This window comes from Actinia tenebrosa, unplaced genomic scaffold (assembly GCF_029948245.1).
Source record: "Actinia tenebrosa isolate PJP-AT-01 unplaced genomic scaffold, QUT_ActTen_1.0 PGA_scaffold0__85_contigs__length_37466705, whole genome shotgun sequence".
NCBI classification, from domain to species: domain Eukaryota; kingdom Metazoa; phylum Cnidaria; class Anthozoa; order Actiniaria; family Actiniidae; genus Actinia; species Actinia tenebrosa.
Genome location: NW_028292569.1, coordinates 27720471 through 27740742, shown reverse-complemented (window position 1 = coordinate 27740742; position 20272 = coordinate 27720471). Strand labels below are relative to the sequence as shown.

At 36.3% G+C, this 20272-nt stretch overlaps 4 protein-coding genes and 1 pseudogene across 4 annotated transcripts; 1 reads left to right on the top strand and 4 right to left on the bottom strand.

The window, feature by feature from the left end:
- Positions 1-92: 92 nt before the first annotated feature.
- On the bottom strand, positions 93-9331 carry LOC116305782 (BBSome complex member BBS7). The gene is made up of 22 exons (XM_031715754.2): positions 9138-9331; positions 8971-9036; positions 8271-8333; positions 7907-8082; positions 6895-7023; positions 6395-6452; positions 5867-5939; positions 5701-5767; positions 4833-5013; positions 4445-4638; positions 4107-4299; positions 3877-3951; positions 3587-3649; positions 3212-3351; positions 3029-3118; positions 2374-2448; positions 2060-2169; positions 1857-1960; positions 1403-1463; positions 1250-1312; positions 1025-1065; positions 93-539 (listed from the first exon to the last, which is right to left on the bottom strand). The coding sequence occupies exons 1-22, from the start codon at positions 9174-9176 to the stop codon at positions 450-452; spliced, it is 2151 nt and encodes a 716-aa protein (XP_031571614.1). The 5' UTR covers positions 9177-9331; the 3' UTR covers positions 93-449.
- Positions 9332-9812: 481 nt separating this feature from the next.
- LOC116305771 (uncharacterized) lies at positions 9813-11167 on the bottom strand. The gene is made up of 4 exons (XM_031715747.2): positions 11109-11167; positions 10821-10991; positions 10603-10644; positions 9813-10483 (listed from the first exon to the last, which is right to left on the bottom strand). Exons 1-4 carry the CDS (start codon positions 11159-11161, stop codon positions 10237-10239), a joined length of 513 nt encoding a protein of 170 aa, XP_031571607.1. The 5' UTR covers positions 11162-11167; the 3' UTR covers positions 9813-10236.
- A 230-nt stretch (positions 11168-11397) lies between these two features.
- On the top strand, positions 11398-18674 carry LOC116305781 (mitochondrial ornithine transporter 1). Its single transcript, XM_031715753.2, has 5 exons — positions 11398-12149; positions 12984-13156; positions 13256-13353; positions 17248-17317; positions 17735-18674. Exons 1-5 carry the CDS (start codon positions 11674-11676, stop codon positions 17860-17862), a joined length of 945 nt encoding a protein of 314 aa, XP_031571613.1. The 5' UTR covers positions 11398-11673; the 3' UTR covers positions 17863-18674.
- LOC148914005 (52 kDa repressor of the inhibitor of the protein kinase-like) lies at positions 14925-16620 on the bottom strand. The gene is made up of 2 exons (XM_089025948.1): positions 16436-16620; positions 14925-15766 (listed from the first exon to the last, which is right to left on the bottom strand). The coding sequence occupies exons 1-2, from the start codon at positions 16560-16562 to the stop codon at positions 14925-14927; spliced, it is 969 nt and encodes a 322-aa protein (XP_088882074.1). The 5' UTR covers positions 16563-16620.
- Positions 18675-18677: 3 nt separating the features above from the next.
- On the bottom strand, positions 18678-20172 carry LOC116305779 (pyrroline-5-carboxylate reductase 1, mitochondrial pseudogene; annotated as a pseudogene).
- Positions 20173-20272: the final 100 nt, after the last annotated feature.

Below are 20272 nucleotides of genomic sequence, written 5' to 3'. Positions count from 1 at the left end.
CATTTACCCACGGGGTCACCTAGTAAAAACAATCTGATTTTTGTTAAGAGAATGTAACAAAAATAAAATAACATCTAAAAAAATGAAAGGGATCTAGCAATGACATGCCCACATGGCTCTTTATTGATTGTCATTAATATATACATACCTGACCATATACTACTACTCTGAGCTGTACTGTGTGTACAGCATGACAAGCCTAATGATGACTTACAGTTAATTGACTAGAATATCATAACCAGTCAAAAATCTACATGAAAACATAATAAGTTACAGTTCTTTACTTACTTACTTTCTACCTTTCTTCCTTACTTCCTCCCTCCCTCCCTCCCTTTTATTCTTTCTATTATTTGTTTGTTTATTTTTCTTTGTCAGTTCTGTCTTGAATCCAGGGAAAGTCTACAAACACTGACAGAGATTCAATTTCCTCACTATTTACCAGTTTCAAATCAGGATTCAAAGAAGTTACATAGGTTCTGTAAATCATAGTTATCGAGAATCTCCAGCAACATTGGGACTTTGTTTTTCACATTCATTCCCTGAAATGACAAAGACCTTGGAGTCATCACTTTATCAAAATATCAGAAATCCTCAACGACCAATTCAACCTAACCTACCATTTACCATGAGTCAAACTAGAGCATATATATTTTATATATATATATCTGTCTGAGGCTGTCAGAGCACTTATTGAGTACAAGGGATATTTTTGTTTTCTGTTATCATTTTGTAAGAAGTATTAAAATTAAGTACATTATCTTTATTATCAAAAGCTTGTGTGTCGTTAAGGTAAAGTATTTGAACCAAAACGTACTATTATGTACATTCAAACTTGACAGGCTACAACATTTGAAATAAGACAATTTTTTTTATTTATGTTTTTTTTTTTTTTTTTGGCTGGGAAGTATTCAAAGATCGTTTGCTTATCATTATTTCAAAAAGTTTCCCCAACAAAAAGGTGTTATAAATTAAAATAGTTATTATAATTTTACTGGTCACAATATGCTGAAGCATTTTTTCTTACCTTGAATTTGAACTTGTCAATATACAGATCTGTGATCATCCCTGAAATGGTGATAAGGTTTAGTAAGAAAGATTAATGTACTGAATGGAAACCACTGAATGGAAGAAATACTACTGTACTTTGAGCAGGAAGCATGACAATTTTAATTACATTTAACTGAGAAGTGGAATAAAAATATGAACATGCAAGGGTTGTGAGACGTAAAACATGAACAATTATGGTTACCATATAGTCGTTCAAGATGACATGGCTGCTTTTTGTATTCTGCTTGTAATTTATCTGCTTCCTCTGAAAGACCAAGCAACATCACATGAATCAAACAGGGAAGCCATAATAAATGTCATGACAAAAGAATAAAGGATGGTTTTACAAACCTACCTAAAATAGATTGGTACTCAGGGGCAAAAAAAGAGAGGTCATTCTCATGTACTTGTAGTTCCTGGTTTGAGGAAATGGAATGAAAAAAAATGAATGGAAAGATTAATGGATAAGTAATGATAGTTCTAAGTAAATAGTCCATCAGCATGTTTGCCTGGATGTTTGCATGGATGGAACCATGAGTTGTGAGGTACCAAATGTATTGGCAACCTATCTATAGAGGAAATGAATGAATGAATGAACAATTGGATGGATGAAGGGAATGAATGTATGAATGGAATGAAAGGAATGAATGAATGGAATTAATGGATGGATGGATAGATGAACAATGGAAGGAAGGAAGAAATGAATGGATGGAGAGATGCATTAATGGAAGGATGATTTGTATGGGTGGATTGGTAGGTGTAAAAATTTAATCAAATAAGACAAATATAAGAAAAAGGTCAGTACAAACCTTAAGAGCATCAATAAGCTGCACCTTCTTTGCCAACAATAACTGGTATTCCAATTTAGGATGAATGAGATTTAGAGTATGAACCACAGACTCTTCACTCAAATCTACAAAAGGAAAAGACAAGAATTTAGACTATTATGGTGATCTAAAAAATCAAAGAAAATTGGGGTTCATTTTCTTTGATACCCGAGTGTTATTCCTACCATAAGATATATTCAAGTTGATTTTCCGTTTTGTAGCTTCCTTAGTCAGTACATCCTTGAGAATAGAGATGGTAGAGATGTTGTCAGACCTGAAGACAGCCTCTCCTTTCCTAAAAACAAAATAAGAATTAGGAAAAAACTCAAAGATACTTCATATATCAAGTCAATATTCTCATTCAATGCATACTGCTGTTTTTAATACTTCATGAATCAAGTCAATGTTCTCATTCAATGCATACTGCTGTTTTTAATGACTACAGACAAACTTATTTAAACAGGTTTAGCCTCTTTTACAGGGCAATATAAAGACTTACCTGTAAGTACAGTCAAGCTGGGTGTCCAGAAAGGTAGAAAGAAAATGAAAAGTCACTTGATCACCAGCCGGTGTCCTGTAAAAGAGTAAAACAATTCAATCATGTACTATACTTAATAGACAATAAACATGGCCACCCAGGGGGTGTACTTGGGTGGGTAACATGACAGGGGGGTCCAACAAAGCTTCATATTGCAACCCTAAAAAAATACTCAAACCTGAAATTTTACACCCAAAAAATGCATGGCATCCAAGTTTCTGATCCAAAAAAATACAAGACTTAAATACTTCAAAACTGATTTATTGAATTTGACAGGCTCTTCAAATAATTTCCTGATACAAAAATTGAACTCGGAGACTCTGTGAACGAACCTCCCTGTCATGTTACCCACCCGAGTACACTCCCTGGGCATGGCCATTATATTGACACCTTATTGTGAATCGATTTCACTAAATGTTTAGGACCAGGTTTTAATTTAAAATAGGGAATTATTAAAGAAAATTATGTCATGATATGGAAAGTTGTTCAATGACAACTACGGTATGCAATGTTTTGCATAATGAAATGCTCAGAATGAGGACTTTTATGTGGGGGTGGGGGCATTGAAAGATACCCCCCCTACTATTTCTAACCTACCACCCCTGACATGCCTTACCTTTCAGGAACCTCTGGAAGGCAGAAGCAAACCCATGAGTGAACTTCGGCTAAGCTGAACTGACCAGTCAGCTTGAGGGAATTCATTGGTCTTGAAAAAAAGTTATAAATAGAAATTATTATTTCAAAAAGATGTACAACTATTTATCTCAATGCAAAAGAAAATAGTATTAAGCAGACTTACTTGTCCTCATTAAACACATGTGTACGCTGGTGAAGAGAGAGGGGTTTGATAGGATATTGTCTGACTTGACATGTCTTTGGTTGAATACGTGGTGTGATGTATGCTTGTAGTGTCCCAAACTGTCCTTCTATGGAGCGTATCTACAAAAATGGATGATTGGGTTTAAAATGTTTATCAATTGACATAAAAAAGGATTAAATTTAACAATAGGAAAAGGAAATATTGAGTAAGATAAATAAATGAATGACGAAAAAGAAAAAGATGAATAATTGCATAAAAGGAAACTGAAATAATGGGAAAAGTAAAATGAAGATGAAATAATCAGAAAAGAAAAGCAAACAAAACAAAAAACAAAAAAAAAAAACAATAATAGACCTTGAGTTCCAGTCTAGTTGTATTGGCTTGACATCTGTAAGTTGCCAAAAGATAGTTGCCATTCTAGGAAGAAATAATAATGTTAAAAAAATCTAAATTTAAAATTTTCAAGGAAAAATACAGTAACACGTAATATTGATTTGGAAGATTAAAATTTTTGCAAATCAATTTAAAAAACCTTTTTTTGTGCACTTTGTTCTAACTTTATTATATTGATAGTTACAGTTGCATTGCAATTGCAATGATGAATGGACATGACAGTTCTCATTTTGATGGTTTCTATTACTTACTTCCACGTCGCAAGCACTGTAGCTCACCACAGCAGAATTTTTGTCAACATCCAGAAGATCAATAGGAACATCACTCTGTCAAGATAAACAGTGATAATGTTATGAAAATACTAACAAAAGTAATGATAGAATGGATTTCAGCATTCCCATCGGAATACCATAGTAAGCCCATACATCTATTCCCTTGCAATAATAATTGCCGAATATCATAATTTTTTTTATATATTCACCTGTAATAAAACATTATCAATAGGTATCTGTACTTCAATGCTCAAGGTGTAGCTAGCATCATCTCTGTTAAGTGCAAATCTATCATTGATTGCAAACTGTGGGATTGCTGATAATGCTGATGACGACTGAGCAGTGTACTGATACTTTTCTCTTTCTTTGAGCACTTGCTGTTGAAGCATCTCAATATCCTCTCTAAACAAAAACACACAGACAAAGACAAGTTAGATTTGAAGAAGGCACCAGAGCTTCTAGCAGGAGCAGGAGGTGAGAGGGCGTGGCTCCTAAGTGTGCTACTAGTCACACTCATGGACTATGGTCATACAAGTCGGACCCTTACCTCAAGCTATTGATTTTTGCCTGTGCTTCGTCACTGACTGGTTCTTGCTCTGCAACACTAGGTCCTGCTTCCTTCTGCTGAGGTTCTGTAGTCAGTCCTACCACCCATCCAGCATAGGTACCCACTACTACTTCATCATAGCCACCAGTGTTTACACATCCTCCACAGATTGATGTCACACTCTCACTTAATGCCTATAAGTGACACAACCGATGCAAAATCATGTGACTGCATTCAACAATATCACTTATAAAATGCATGTGTTTTTATAAGCTTTGCCATGACATTTTTTTGGGAGTGCAAAGTCAAAAGAGTAATGTGTAACCTAAATTTGTTATAAGATAATCGAAAATATATGCAATATCTAGATTTAAATTAATGTACATACCTGTGAGTATCTTTGAACAGGTTCTTCCATCTCGTCAAAACCAAACACTTCCACAAGACCATCATCACGGCCAATTAGAACATCGGCAACACCATCCGCTGTCATGTCATACATCTCAAGTGCCAGAACACTTCCATTCCTCTTCTCATTGGCAATCTCCCACTTGTGACTGGGTGCATTTCTGACAACAAAATGGTAAATGACACATTATTTAAACAAAGGAAAACATATAATAGTCTATCCTATCTTTGGTAATAAGCATACATATTGGTAGTGCTCTCACCCCTCATATTACAGTCTATGCTATCTTTGGTAATAAGCATACATAGTGGTAGTGCTCTCACCCCTCATATTACAGTCTATGCTATCTTTGGTAATAAGCATACATATTGGTAGTGCTCTCACCCCTCATATTACAGTCTATGCTATCTTTGGTAATAAGCATACATAGTGGTAGTGATCTCACCCCTCATATTACAGTCTATGCTATCTTTGGTAATAAGCATACATATTGGTAGTGCTCTCACCCCTCATATTACAGTCTATGCTATCTTTGGTAATAAGCATACATAGTGGTAGTGATCTCACCCCTCATATTACAGTCTATGCTATCTTTGGTAATAAGCATACATAGTGGTAGTGCTCTCACCCCTCATGTTACAGTCTATGCTATCTTTGGTAATAAGCATACATAGTGGTAGTGATCTCACCCCTCATATTACAGTCTATGCTATCTTTGGTAATAAGCATACATAGTGGTAGTGATCTCGCCCCTCATGTTCTAGTCTATCCTATCAATTTGCCTTCCATGATATTACTACTGGCCACTAAAATCTCCTCATAATTATGACGTTTATATTTCAAATACCTTCCTATCTGCACCAGTCCTATCTTGCCATCTGATGTTCCATAGATGACATCCTCTCTGCTTGCACCTGGAATTAAGCAAATAAGTCATAATAATTAAGGTAGACCAGATAGATAAATATTAGCTATAATTAACATCGATCAAAATATGTCGTTTTATAAGCTACCTCCATTGCCATTTCCAAGAGCCAACACAAGAGGAGGACCAGCAACTTCTACCTCGTACAACAAATCTGAATCCTGTTAGAAAGAGGATATCGAAGATGTAGTATTACTTTATTTTGAAATGTAAGACATTCTATCAGTAAGTGACTATATTCCCTGCTAGCAGAGTCTATTTTCCTTTTGTTTTGGTTGTGAGAAAATAGACTCTGCCGATGTAGGATGATATACTTGTCGTGCCTGCGTGGCATAACTTAGCAACGCTGTCATGATTTTGACAGCCACTCTCGTCAAAAAAAGGTTTGACGCCATGTTGTGTTACATTTGCTCATGCGCACTACATGTACCTGGTTAAGAACCGGTTTTAAAACTGGTTTCTTTCGTCCACCATCGTGGATGGCGGTGTATCAAAGGAAACGCTCTACATCGGCAGAGTCTCCCTCCTCTATGCCTAAAAGAAGGGAGAGAAAGAGGAGAGACTCTGCTAGCAGGGAAGTGACTATACAAATAAAGTGATAAAAATAATAACTCACCTGCAACACCCTGAGAACTCTGTCTTGACAAGCAAGTATAGGAAACTGCTCACCATTTCTTGAATAAAAAAAATGGATAAATTTGTATTATAATGTGTAGTTCCAGAAAGTATCCATACCCCACCTTAACGGGTATTATATAAAAGCTGTGGACTCCCGTACCCCCAGAACTTCCAATTTTCTTCCACAGACTCTGTAATTTTGATCTTCCTCTTTCGTTCTTTCTCCCCCCCCAGAATCTCCAATTTCCTCCATTGGTGGGATGTGGATATTTTCTGGAACTACACATTCATAAAAAGAAATTTTAAAGCTTAAAGCTTCCTCCGTGGGTGGGTATAGATATATTCTGGAACCACACAATATTACTACAGCTATTAATAGTAAGTACTATGTATATCCATGTCCATTCAAACGTTCATGTACTATTTCCAATCAATACCATGAACAGTGTTAGACTACGTAAACATGAAATGTAGTAAATTAAAGGGTATACTACAGACCTTTTTGGAGGTAGGGTAATAACATCATTGATTTTATCTCCTGAGAGAAAGTAGTTTTCATCCTTGCAATCTTTGTAGTGATTGTAGATATAATTGCCACACAGAAAAAGATCTGCTTCATAAACATGCCTAGAAAAAACAAGTGGAATATGTAGATCAGGTAAACTATTATAAACAAGCTATACTGATCTTTGAATAGCTTAGCTATACTTCTGTATAAGGCTTCTGTCTCCAGAGATGTACCAAACTCTCATTGGATAAAGCTACATGTAGCTGAGATGCAAGCATTTATGTATAAATTTGTACAATATTATTGTAACCTTTCCTTCATTTTTTGTTCACTTTTCAATTTTGCTAAGACATTCCAGTGTTCCATCACTATGCAACATTTTCCCTCAGGGTTGCAACCTGCTTATTTTCTTCAAATACTTTGAGATAGCTGAGAATGCCAATTTCCCTTCACACATGGCTTTGTTCTTAAATATGCCATTCATTACCTTGTAACCTATTCCCACGATACACTTTATATACAGTCAATTCAAAAAATGTTGTCGTCGACCAACTCAAGCCTACGCGACTGGACCAAAAGGAACTCTGGGTAGTAATCATTGAAGCTAAGTTGACTCCATAATTTTATCTGTTATAGTTATACTACTAGTTATACCTCATATTACTAGTTATACCTGGTTTAAAGCACGAACCTTCGTAGGCGAGCGGGAAGTGTTGAAGGATACGTTTTTTTTAATGCCTTCATATTTTCTGAATTGTGAACTGAATCATAACTACTTTGTTTTTCTTTCCCTAAACCTGAAGACATGCATTTGATGGATTGTTTCTCGCCATTATTATCTTATTACTAGCGGGAATGATTAATTCAGAACGAATATTTAACCGCTTCAGTGGTTTTTACCCATATTCCTTTCGGTCCAGTCGCGTAGGCTTGAGCCGGTCGACGACAACGTTTTTTGAATTGACTGTATTCCCTAAAGTGACTCCTGATCACATTACTTACATGGACTGTATGCTTTCGGTCAGATTGGTATCAAAGCCTAGGAACTGCTTTCCTTTCTTGGTATAGCCTCTCACTTCAGCACCTGATGTGACAAATATTTTATCTACTGAGGGACCATCTAGTCCACCCAGGCAAAGCCGTGTTATAGGTGAGGTTGGCAGTGTCTTGAAAACAATCTAAAATATAAAACAACAACAGAGAACACAAATTAGATTGTGCTAGCACAAATATCAAAAAAGATGAGTCTTCAACTTAACAGAAAATTAGTGATTGGATTTGATATATTTAAAAAAAATAAATAAATAAAAATATATATTTATAAATAATAAAATTCAATTTATTGAAAAATTATATCTATATAAACCTGTGATGTCTTTTTCTTCATACCAAAGCAGGTTAATACACCATCATTGTCAGCAATAGCAACCTAGGGATAATTATGAAAACATCAAGTAAATATGACAGCGGAAGACTAATATGTAAATGAGTACTACAGGGGACTGCTATCATGATGAAAACGGGTGGGGGGAGGGGTGGGGAGGAGGTCAAATACTGATTTCATTTTAAGATGACATCAAGAGGGTGTTTACATTCTAAAAATACTCTTTTACTCCAATGAAGGAATAGAGTCTGAAACATCAGTAGCGTCAGAAACGTCTTTTCACAGCGTAAAATTTACCCTTTTATCATTACTGTTTTATTAGAAACACTGACGCAGCTCACACTAGTTTTTAGCTATTTATCTGTTCTAAAAATGTAGGATCAGTAGGTAGTCCTAAATCCAGCAACCTTCAACTATGCGGAATACAAAAAAAATATCATCCCTTTCTCAGTGAGAAATGGAATTTTCCAACTATTCTTAAGTTCATTGCTCCTTGATCTTGAGGCTTTCTTGTATATCCACATTATCTGAAACCAGTACAACGTATGAATTGCGCTCCGGGTAACATTCAAATGATTGCATTATTAGTGTCACCGAGAAAACCAGTACATTTTGTGTGGACCACTATGTAAAAGGGATGAATTTGTTTACCTTGGAAACCAGAGAGACCTTACTAATTTACCTTTTGCGTGCTTCTCTTGCCCCCAGACGACAACAGCTTCATAGTTTTAGGCGATGTGACCCCAACCTAGTATAGAAAAGCATTGAAAAGACACCAATAAATCAAATCCATAACGCAATTTACCATAAAATATTTCTTTCTGGCGGCCATCAAAATTTGTCACACACCTGCAAGTAGTCACATCGGTTCAAGGATAGTTCCATCATTTTGGCGGATTTTTGGAGCAGAAAATGCCAAGACGATGATCAAGACTTTGTCTTAAAGCATTGGAAGTTGTTACTTTTTCGAAAACTTGTATAGAAAAGGATTTTCAAACGCCTTTTTCCCAGTTAATTGTATAAATAAGTTGTATTTCTGTTTTTAGTTTTGGCGCCTGCAAAAATTACTAGACAGCGGACATGCTACTTACCAACCCACTGCGGTCAAAGGATGCACAGGGAGCCTAAAACAGTGATTACTTTGTCCACGGGAAGCCCAAGCAATGACTTGTACCTAGATTATTTCAAAGTATGTAGAATTGTATATTGTAAGAATACATTTGTAGTCACTTTTGTAGTTATTTTCGTAGTGGGCTTTCCAATGTTTGCTTGTGTGTCCTTGCTGCCATTCTTTGTCTCTGTACTCTATTCGAATTCAATCCAATGAGTTTTAACCTTTTTACGGGCCTACCATAAGAGGGATAGGGAGAAGGAAAGAGGGACCAGGGTGGAAAGATCTCTTCCAAAAATATAATTGCTGTATTGTGAAGTTACATCACCAACTACTGGACTTTTATTGGGGGAGGGGGGGTGTATGTGCTGAAGAAACAATGCCTTTTCCCCATTTCACAGATTCACACAATATCAGAATGCACTTTGTAATCAAAGAATAAAATACAACATATAACATAAAAAATAAAATAAAATATTCACACAACTTTAGGGAGAGAACGGAATAAAATGGATAGGATTTATGTATGGTTAAGAGCCATACAACTGCCATCATAATGACAACAAATCATTTGCATCCTTAACAATAACTAGAGCAAAATGAAAATGGTTTTCTGTCTCTGGGATTGAAAGATTTTCAGTTCAATACTTTTTGATGTCCTTATAAATTGTCTTAGCAAAGGGTTCATCTCTGTATTAAAAAATAAGCTTTGCATTATAGTTCTTTACAACAAATCCATTTGTATCGTAGACCACAGTAGTTAGTCATGGTTACTAGCTACCAAAGTAAGCAGTAAAATCTAGCCCTGAATTTGCAAGAATACAATTTAACTTATAACTATCTTTTAAGTCTTTTTCTTCTTCTATGCTTTGATCTGCCATGATCTGATTCAGAACTAGATGAGGAAAAAGATGATGACGATGATGCTTCACTACTGTCGCTATCACTAGAACTGCTTGAGCTTTCGCTGTCTGTGGAGCTACTATCACTGTCACTGTCTGTGCTGCTATCATCATTGCTGCTGTCCGTGGATGATTTGTCTGATTGGTCCTCATCAGAGTCACTTTCTTCTGCATCTTTTTTGCTGTCAAAATAGCAGGATTCATTTATGATATAGGTGTCGATGGAAATTAAAATGCTAATATTAAAAAACCTTTGTTCAGATCTGCATATGAGACATGAAACTCTTATTTTACTACAGACCTTTTCTCCTTTTTCTTTCCTTTCTTCTTTTCAATCCCGGTACTAAAGTAAAAGTGAAAGAAAAGGTAATAAATATTTAGATATGATGAATAATTACATCAAAAGGGATAAGGAGGACCAAGGCTTAATAATAAATGACATGGAGCCCTATTTTAAATACTGAATAATTGGTTTCTATAGCTAACTGCTTGTTCAATATATATATATTTTTACATTACCTCACTGCATTATTGCCTCCCTCTAGAGCAGACATCAAAGCTTTCCTTTTTTTATTCATTACTGCTGTTCTCGACTGTCTGTGGACGTATTTTCGTTTGTTATTGCATTCATAAGTCCAGTGACCCATCTGTAGACACTTTTGGCATTTCTGCTGACTGGCATCTTGTTTCCTAAGTTAAAATAAGCGATATTTCATCAGTAATTACAAGGAAACTTAATTTCAGTCCAAGACAAAATCCTAATCCCTAGTATTCGAAAGAACTTTCGCTTGTATTTATGAGTTATACCTCTTTTTATCCATAACATATTGTCGCGCAAGTTGTGGACCGTTCGCCTCCATCTTGGATTCTTTGTGACTATATACACAGGAACCCCAAGCGCATACGAAGTCATATATTTTTTCATTTTGCATAAAGAACTTGATTACATATAATCATATGGTGCCCCACAATAAGAAATGCAAGATTTCGACTTTTTAAATGTTCAATCATATGATTTCGAATGTTGTTAAATATTCGAGCATTTTATTTAACTTTAAATGGTAAAAGTGGGGTTCCTGTGTCCGGAGCGGTTCCTCAGAAAGCGGTAAATTTTTTTGTGTCGCATTTCGATCCCAAGTATATTTCTTGCCTTTGCGAAGAATAGACGTTTAAAAAAGTGATTAGCGAAAAAGACATAATTTATATCCTTTTATTTATAGCACTATTCTTTTTATTTCAAAAATCAGGCGCTGATCGATATAGATCTTTTCGAATTCCAGATTTCATTGTTCACCTTCACTCGTGTCTTTACGTTGGAATTGTACACATATTTAGGTGAAGTTATTATTACCCACGCGATTCAATAACCATAATGACAGATACCTCTGCAGTTAAAATGGAGTTTAGTGGAGTTAAACGCATGATCAAGGATTTTACTGCTGGTGCAATGGGAGGAACCGCATGCGTTCTTGTTGGTCAACCATTCGATACTATCAAAGTCAAAATGCAGACTTTTCCTCATTTATTCAAGAACGCTTTGGATTGTGGAGTTAAGACATTCAAGCAAGAACATTTTAAAGGTCTTTACGCAGGAACAGTGCCTTCGTTAGCAGCGAATATAGCCGAGAACTCTTTCCTCTTTCTCTTTTATGGTCAGTGTGTGATGGCTATTCGAAAACTAACGGGTGCTAAGACTGAGAAAGATTTGACTGTTTTTCATAGAGCATGTGCTGGTAGCGGAGCCGCGTTTTTTATGTCGTTTGCTCTTTGTCCCACTGAACTGGTCAAGTGTCGCCTTCAGGGTCAACACCAAATGAATATGATGGCGGGGAAAACCGGTCCAAAAAGGTATTAATAATTTAACACTCCAATTAATCATTGATTAAGCACGCGTGTGTAATTAACGTGATGTTTAACAAGAGAAAGAAAGCAAGGCTTCAGTTGCAAAGCCATGTTTTATCATATGATGAGCAGCTTTGCCCAAGGCTGTAATACGGTCAAAAAAGTTATGAAAACGCTAGTGTGGACGCGAAGCAATCAATGCGTTTTCAGTATAAGACAAAAACAGGTATTATGTTATATTTATCGGGGACTGCAGAGCATAGTTCAGGGGGATATAATGCCCTACCACACTGCAAATTCAGGAATAGTCCATTTCACAGTTCCCTGCGCCATCTTGAAAGGTAGCCGTACCTTTGCATCGAAGTGAGACGAACCGTGAGCTTGCAATGATAGACACCTTTTTTCAACACCTTGGACAATTATTCGCTATGTCTCTATCATTGCAAGCTTACTGTTTGTCTCGCTTTGATGCAAAGGCACGGCTACCTTTCAAGATGCTATGGTTTTGAGGGGAAACTTCAAAAATGTGAGGGAAGATGGCAAGCCACCCTTCTCCATAGCCCCTGGTTATTCAGGAAGGGGGGTCAAGATGCATGTGAGTTGTGACATCCAGGAGGGGAGTCATTGGATGCATGTGTGAACCCCCTTCCCAATGAGGGTAAGTCCTTCTGCTAATATTATAATGATTTGTTGTCATTACGTTACTTGTAACGCTTCAGATTCTTGTGACTGCTGCAAGTTTGATGTGCAGAAGTTAAAATCATTATGTAGAAGCATAAACATGCAATAGTTTTTAAAATGATGTTAAGTTTGATGATCATTGCTTACTAACTTCCTCAGTGGCGTTATCCAAGTGACAATGCAGATTGTTAAGCAAGATGGCTTTCTTGGTTTGTTCCGTGGTATGACAAGTACCTGGGCTAGAGAAGTCCCTGGTTATTTCTTCTTTTTTGGTGGTTATGAATTTAGTCGCTATATGATGACCCCTGTTGGTGGCGATGTTAATGATATGGGTAAGCTAGCTAACTAGTATTTTCCTGATATTTACAGTAGTTTAAAGCAAACATAATGCCAAGTTTTGATTGATTTCCCTCTTATTTTCCCATTCACAGTAACCAACCCATTCAAAATGATTCTCGCTGGAGGATTTGCAGGAGTATGTTTGTGGACTGCTGTATTTCCTGCCGACGTTGTTAAATCTAGAATTCAGGTTAGCTCAAATTGTAACATAATATCTTACAATAATGACTTTATTGCAATATTTGAAACCACCAAATTTTATTGAACCCTGAAACAACCTCAGGACAGATCAAAGAGAGGCCACAGCTAATAGATCAAAAAGCAATTGAATTTTGTCTTGTTAGGTTTTGCAGAGGGGGGACAACTGGAGAAACTAGGAGCAAAAATCTCAAATTGAGGAATCAATTAACCTAACAAACTCTACTCTCATGTGATGTAATTAGTCTATGAATCTAACTGAAGACCCAGAGTTAAGAGGCCAGGGGTGGATCCAGGGTTTGGACATGAGTAGTTTACTCTGAATTTATACCCAACCCACCATACCCCTATTAGTTATAAACTGCCTAAAAGGATACATCTACCATAGCATGCTGTCTGCAGTCAAGATCCTTGTACAGATTTATCTCAGTTGAAGAATCTAGCACATCAAAGGACATCATGTGAAAAAAATGACATCAAAAGTATTAGTATGTAAAAGTACAATGCAAAATATATGCTATTAAAGGAAAAGTGGCATGGCAGCAAATTGAATACTTTATAAAAGATAGAGAACATACAGTCACAATATCAGTGTACTAGAATTTACATGTACTAGCAAATTATGCAAAATGAATACATTACCTTATTTAGATTGAGGTGTTCCACTATAGATGAATTCATTGCTGAGTTCAGTTGAGAATATGTAAAGACCATTCAAGCTTAATTAAAACCCAGTGAACAATATTATAGATTTCAGAAAAGAATAAGTTTTTAAAAATTCCACCTTGTTCCTGTACTGTTCCCCATCAGTTTAAGGATTAAAAATCAGATAATTATTAATCCAGATGGAACATAACTCACAAGTACTCTAAGAACACTGGAGTGGTGGTCCAAAAAATATTATATAAAATATTACTGTAAGATATTCTCCATTCTCATTCGTCTAGGATTTAAAGTAGCAAATAAATCTATTATTTCCTCAAGATCTAAGTCCATGTCTCTGTGGGAATGCATCAGTGCCAGTCCATTCATTCTGTCTTGAGCCATAGTATTTCTTAAGTAGTTCTTAAGATTACGGAGGGTTGAAATGGACCTTTCACAAGAAGCAGATGACATAGGGATAGTTATAAGGATTTGAAGTATGGTATATATATTAGCATAAGCAACATTGTCAATGTGCTCAAGTGTCCCTTCTAAACTATCAGGGATTTCCTCTCCTAGATCATCTTTCCTCATCCACATTCTCTCCCACAGAATAAGTTCTGCTTGTAAACCTGCATAATTAGGTATATCCTGCCTATAATGTTCACAAAAGGCTAATACATTATCCTTCCAAACAATACCAGTGGCCAGCATAATTGATGGAATAACTGAAAGTGCTCTGTAGCAAACAAACACATCATCTTGAAATCTGTTGTTCAGTTGTTGGACTATATGGTCTAGAAAAACTACAGTTAAATTTGTCCTATAATATTCTTCAGGGTTTCAGGGCTGCAGCATTGGCTCTGTGAACTTGTCTCTGAGCTACTCTAGGCATGGTTGGTTGAACTGAAACTTGACCTGCTAAAGTGACAGCTTCCTGGTAGAGTGCATTGTGCCTCTGGCATCAATGTCAGTTCTCATCTCTGTTAAGACTGACTTTAAAAGTGCAAGTTCATCCTTTGCCTTGAGAAGATCCATTGCTTTCTTTTGTAATTTGACAGTGAGAGGTCGTGTTAAATCTAACATGTGTCTAACAATAACAATAGCAACAATAAATGAAAAAGTTATTGCATTCAGTAAGGTCTGTGCATCATTTCTACTAGGTCGATTCCAGTCCCCAGTTCCAAGATCATTGTTGTTCATTGATATGTCTTCAAGCGTAGCAACAACAGGACGAAGAAGTTCTACAACTCTGTCCATTCCTTCTATTCTTTCCATCCATCTTGTTCGGCATACATTTATCAGAACAGCATGGTTAGCTTGAGGCATTATCTCTTTAACCTTCATGACCAAATACTGCTGTCTCTTTGGTGAATTGTTAAAAAAATCAGAAATTCTTTTAACAGTATCCATCATGTTTCTAACAAGTGGTTGTTGGCATGTGTCAGCAACACACAAATTCAGCCTGTGGTTCATACAGTGAACATAAATTGCTTTGTCAAATTCATTTCTTATAAGTGTTGAAACTCCATTCAAGCAACCTGCCATATTGCCTGCCCCATCATAACACTGGCCTCTGCAGTCGTCCATAGAAAGTCCTAATTCTGCTACTGCTATAAGTATTTTATCTTTGATGGCAGCTCCAGTTGTTCCCTCATCACAAAGAGAAAACCCAATAAATTCTTCTCTAATTATATTTCTTGAATCAAGAAATCTTATCACTAAAGAAAGATTTTCTTTGTTAGAAATGTCTGCAGCTTCATCTGCCATAACAGAGAAAAACTTACTATCTCTGATTTCCTTTGACAAACTAGTTAAAATGTAAGAACCTACTGTTTCTATCATCTGATTCTGGATGGTTTTAGAAATGTAAGTTGCATTTCTGGGTGCAGTTTCCAGGTGATTCTGCAGTATTTGATCACCACTCTGCACTCGAAATTCTAGCAGAGCCTGAAAGTTTCCTGATAGACTAGCATTTGTTGGGTCATCATTGCGTTGACCCCGGAGAGCTATGTTGTTTCGCCCACAGAAAATTATCGTTTCAAACAAAGACTTAAGGACCGTCCTATTTCTATCGATTTGCTGTTGAATAATATTATTCAACTGCTGATCTACTGGGACCGCTTGCTGCCTCATTGTTTTCAAAAAGTTATCCATGGCAATTACAGCAAAATTGTGCATCTCACATTTACCGCTGGCGTGTTTCGTAAGTCTCGAAGCCGCTGAAGTCCAACATGTGAGTGGGGACTTCAACAACTTGTCTAATTTATGAGCATTTCTACCAGATTCTACTCCAAACAAAACGCAGGGAAAACAAAATGCTCCATCGAGATATTTAGAGTATGCAAGCCAGGGATATCTTCTAAGCCATTCAAAGACAAACTTACGAGGCTTTCTATTTTCTATTGACAGTGGGAAATCAAAAATCTCACCTGGTTTCCACACACTCTCAATGAACCCCAGCTTATCTTGTGGTGATGAAGAGCCAATTTCTTTAAAATTCAAGCCAATGTCGAAAGGAGAACAGTCCTCCCTCCTGCAAATCGGGTCGCCACGCATTGTAGAATATTCCTTCGTTCAAACTACAGCAAGTCTATGACTCTAATCATAAGAACGAAAGAGACCCAACAGGGGTAGGTCTAGCTTTTTATAGTTTTGCTGGTAGTTTATGAGGTAGTTTGCAAAGTAGATAGCCAATCAGAAAAGGGTTTGAGTGGTTTCCAAAACAATCAATGTGTTTCCAGCCAATCAGAGAATTCTTTGAGTAGTTTACGATCATCACACCGGCCTAGCTCTACAACTACGCACGCTCACCCCCTGAGGTTCTATTTGACAAAGGCTTTTTTCCGATCGTTTTCCGATAGCATTCCGATGCGTACCGACGGAGATATCCGAAACCCGAAAATTTTTGCGGGAATCGGTAATAAATCGGCAGAAATGACGAGATTACTCATTTTTGTTTGACTTTTCCTTAATAATTAACTGAAAAACAACCAAGTGAGTTGTTTCTAGAAGTTTCTAGAATAATGTAATACACATATTTTGACATTATTTAGAAAGAAATGTGTAGCTTTGAAAAAAATTGAGTAGTTTACGGAAATCACGTAAACTACCCTGGATCCACCCTTGGAGGCGAATGTGATATGGCTATGCCTTCCCAATTACTAAGCACCAAATTATTAAAAAAAGATCTTATGGTTTTTTATGATGAAAGATTATGATTTTATTCTTTTTCTTCAATTAGATCTTAAGTTCAGGCAAAGAAAAGGCACCTGGCTTTGTGGAAACTTTACGGTATATATATAGGACTGAAGGTAATTTATTTAAAAACGCACTATATAGATGTTCTATTCTAAACTTGCCTCTATTCTCCATGTAATGGGATGGCATGTCTATGTCGAAGACTGCAGAGTACTCTAGGAAGTGGGTGGGCTTAGATTTGAATGAAATATAAAAGACATGTACCAGTATGCATATGCATACACTAAGACTAAAAATGGTAAGCCAGTATTAGCAAATGTGGGAAGCTATAGCCCATGCATTGTGGGTCTGTTTTATGGGACATATTTCCAAGATGGCATCAGTTTCTTCCCCAAAATGCACTGCATTCACTGCCAACCCTACCCATTTTTTTCTCAACCTCAGAATGGCTAATTTCCTTTGTCTCTACAGTACCCCCTCCCTCTTCTGTATTTAATGATACATTGTTGTTTTATATTAATCTAATAAAGGTATTAGAGCACTGTACAAAGGCTTGGGACCAACCATTATAAGATGTTTCCCTGCAAATGGTGCATTATTTATGGCATATGAAGGAACACAGAAACTACTGGCATTTAAAAAAGATGAAGAGGATTGATTCCATCTCCGTTTGTAATCAAGAATTATTGTTTAACTTCTTGATTATAAATTTAACTTTAATTTACTGATATAATTCAAAGTTTTCAATAAGCACTGATGACACATATGGGAAGTTTGCAAGAAAGGATCATGTATGAAACAAACCAAAACTTTTTGGTATAATTTTTATACAATTTTAATCCTCAAATGAATATGATATTTAATCATCATTAGATTTTATAGGTACTAAATGTATAGTGTAAATAATAATTTAAATCCTAAAAGATTTAACTTATGCAAAACAAAAAGTCTGCATGTTTTAAGTAAAGCGGATATATGACCTTGAAATTCATGTCAAAATATTATTATGATATGTATAGGTTGTAGTAACTTTTGTGTGAATATGGCAGGCTCTATAATAATGCAATGGTTAGAGTGCCTAATTGAATCTTGTTCTATTTCATAGATAGTTTAGGCTTGATGCTATAGCAGTAGCTACATATTTATAAACAATATTTAAGTGGAGTAAAATTTATAACTGCTAAATATGCTAGATTTTTTAAACTTTTTAATTGTTTCTCAGGTTTTTGAAAACTACTTTAGTAGACTAGAGTGCAAACAATATATCCGTGAAACTTTAGTAATACTAAATAGCACAATTTCATGCAAATTCCATTGTTTTCTATTGTTTAATTAGCACTATTTTGTACTATTTAGTAATTAGTGTTTCGCGGATTAATTATTGTTTGCACTCTAGTAGAGTACAAACACTATAAGTGTGCAATATAAATACCACTAAATACTGCTAAATTTGAATAAAAATCATAATATGGATGGATATATTGTCATTTAATTGATTGATAGGTCATCAAAAACAACAGGGAATGGGTGGGGGTAATCAAACATTAGGACATAAGGATAGAAGCTAAAGCTCGTCAGATGAGCTTCAAATTACAAATAGCGGCACAAAATAGGAACAAGAACACACAAACAAATATTAACAAGCTGAATAATACAAAAATTACTTTAGAATATTCTACAATAAATTAATACAAATCCACACACATCAAAAAAAAAATCGGCATGAAGTAGAGTACCGTGCTTGGGCTTCCTGTGGTTTTCTCGAATAAATTACGATTAATGACTTTTTTTGCATTCATTAAAATAGGATGATGAAATCGCCAACTTTTCTAATGAAGTAGTGTTTCGCTAATAAAACGTATAATTTTCATGTGAAACTTAAGGTTAAAGTGAAAATTAGCGGGTAGAGTAACGCGAAAAAATCAAAACATTGAATGCCACGTGTCATTAGCCAGATCGACCACGTGTAGTGAGTTTTAAACCTTGATTTTTTGAGTTAGTCATATAATCTTAAAATATAACTATATACCCATCTGGTGCAAAAAAAGTCTCGGTTTTATTTAGGAACATATCCTTTGATAGACGTGCGTCCCATGTGTTTTGCTCTTTCGCTAGCAGCATTGACTGCTTTTATGAGAGCACTTCTAAAGCCACGTTCTTCCAAAACGTCTATACCAACGATAGTCGACCCTCCAGCCGAACATACGTCGTCTTTAAGTTCACCAGGATGTTTTCCACTCTCTAAAGCCATTTTAGCTGCTCCTGCTGCAGTTTTAGCAGCGAGTTTCATAGCCTGAGATCTATTTAGTCCAGCTAAAACACCACCGTCTGCTAGAGCTTCGATAGCAAGGTAAAAATAAGCCGGTCCACCTCCCATTAGTGCCGTCATTACATCCATGCTATCTTCTTCTACTTCAAGACAATAACCAACAGACGACATTAGCTGGTGAATGAGTGTTACATCTTCTTCACGGGCGAATTTCCCAAAGGTCACGGCCGTGACTCCTTCACAAAACTGTATGGGGGTATTCAACATCATTCTTACTAATCGAGTTCTTCCAGGAAGGGTTTTTTGCATATAATCCAACGTTACTCCAGCAGCGATGGAAGATACAAGGTGATCTCTTGTGACTGAAGGAGAGATTTCATTGAAAAGCGTAGGGAATACTTTGGCTTTTACAGCGAGAATGATGTTCGTTGAGTCCTTAATGACTTTTTTGTTGTCTGAAGTAGTATGGCAGCCTAGTTTGCGGAATTCTTCAAGTCCGTTTTCATGAGGTGCACTGGCGATGATTTCACTGGCTTTTATGACTCCGGCTGATAAAAATCCTTTAGCTATGACCTGTGCTGCTTTACCAGCCCCTATAAAGCCAAGAGATGGAATAATACTCATGACTGCGAGCCGGTCTGTCTTGGTGGAACAACTGAATCTTGTGTGAAGGTTCTTTTTGTTTTCGTAAAACCACAGGGATCCCGTAAGGATAATGATGACGTAGGCACAAGCATTTATGTTTTTGTTAGTATAAAATAACCAAGATATAACGCGCGCTCTGATTGGTCAATTAGCG

Excerpts from the sequence above, each read along its gene's own strand:
- LOC116305782 (XM_031715754.2), bottom strand. The coding sequence starts at position 9,176 with ATGATGGAACTATCCTTGAACCGATGTGACTACTTGCAG. Across the intron at positions 5,014-5,700 it reads GGACTGGTGCAGATAGGAAG|AAATGCACCCAGTCACAAGT; the intron begins GTATTTGAAATA and ends TTTTGTTGTCAG. Across the intron at positions 540-1,024 it reads TTGACAAGTTCAAATTCAAG|GGAATGAATGTGAAAAACAA; the intron begins GTAAGAAAAAAT and ends TTGTCATTTCAG.
- LOC116305771 (XM_031715747.2), bottom strand. The coding sequence starts at position 11,161 with ATGGAGGCGAACGGTCCACAACTTGCGCGACAATATGTTATGGATAAA. Across the intron at positions 10,645-10,820 it reads GGAGGCAATAATGCAGTGAG|TACCGGGATTGAAAAGAAGA; the intron begins GTAATGTAAAAA and ends CTTTTACTTTAG. Across the intron at positions 10,484-10,602 it reads GGAAAGAAAAAGGAGAAAAG|CAAAAAAGATGCAGAAGAAA; the intron begins GTCTGTAGTAAA and ends CTATTTTGACAG.
- LOC116305781 (XM_031715753.2), top strand. The coding sequence starts at position 11,674 with ATGACAGATACCTCTGCAGTTAAAATGGAGTTTAGTGGAGTTAAACGC. Across the intron at positions 13,354-17,247 it reads TTGTTAAATCTAGAATTCAG|ATCTTAAGTTCAGGCAAAGA; the intron begins GTTAGCTCAAAT and ends TTCTTCAATTAG. Across the intron at positions 17,318-17,734 it reads GTATATATATAGGACTGAAG|GTATTAGAGCACTGTACAAA; the intron begins GTAATTTATTTA and ends AATCTAATAAAG.
- LOC148914005 (XM_089025948.1), bottom strand. The coding sequence starts at position 16,562 with ATGCGTGGCGACCCGATTTGCAGGAGGGAGGACTGTTCTCCTTTCGAC. Across the intron at positions 15,767-16,435 it reads TGAGAGTGTGTGGAAACCAG|ATGAAGCTGCAGACATTTCT; the intron begins GTGAGATTTTTG and ends CTGTTATGGCAG.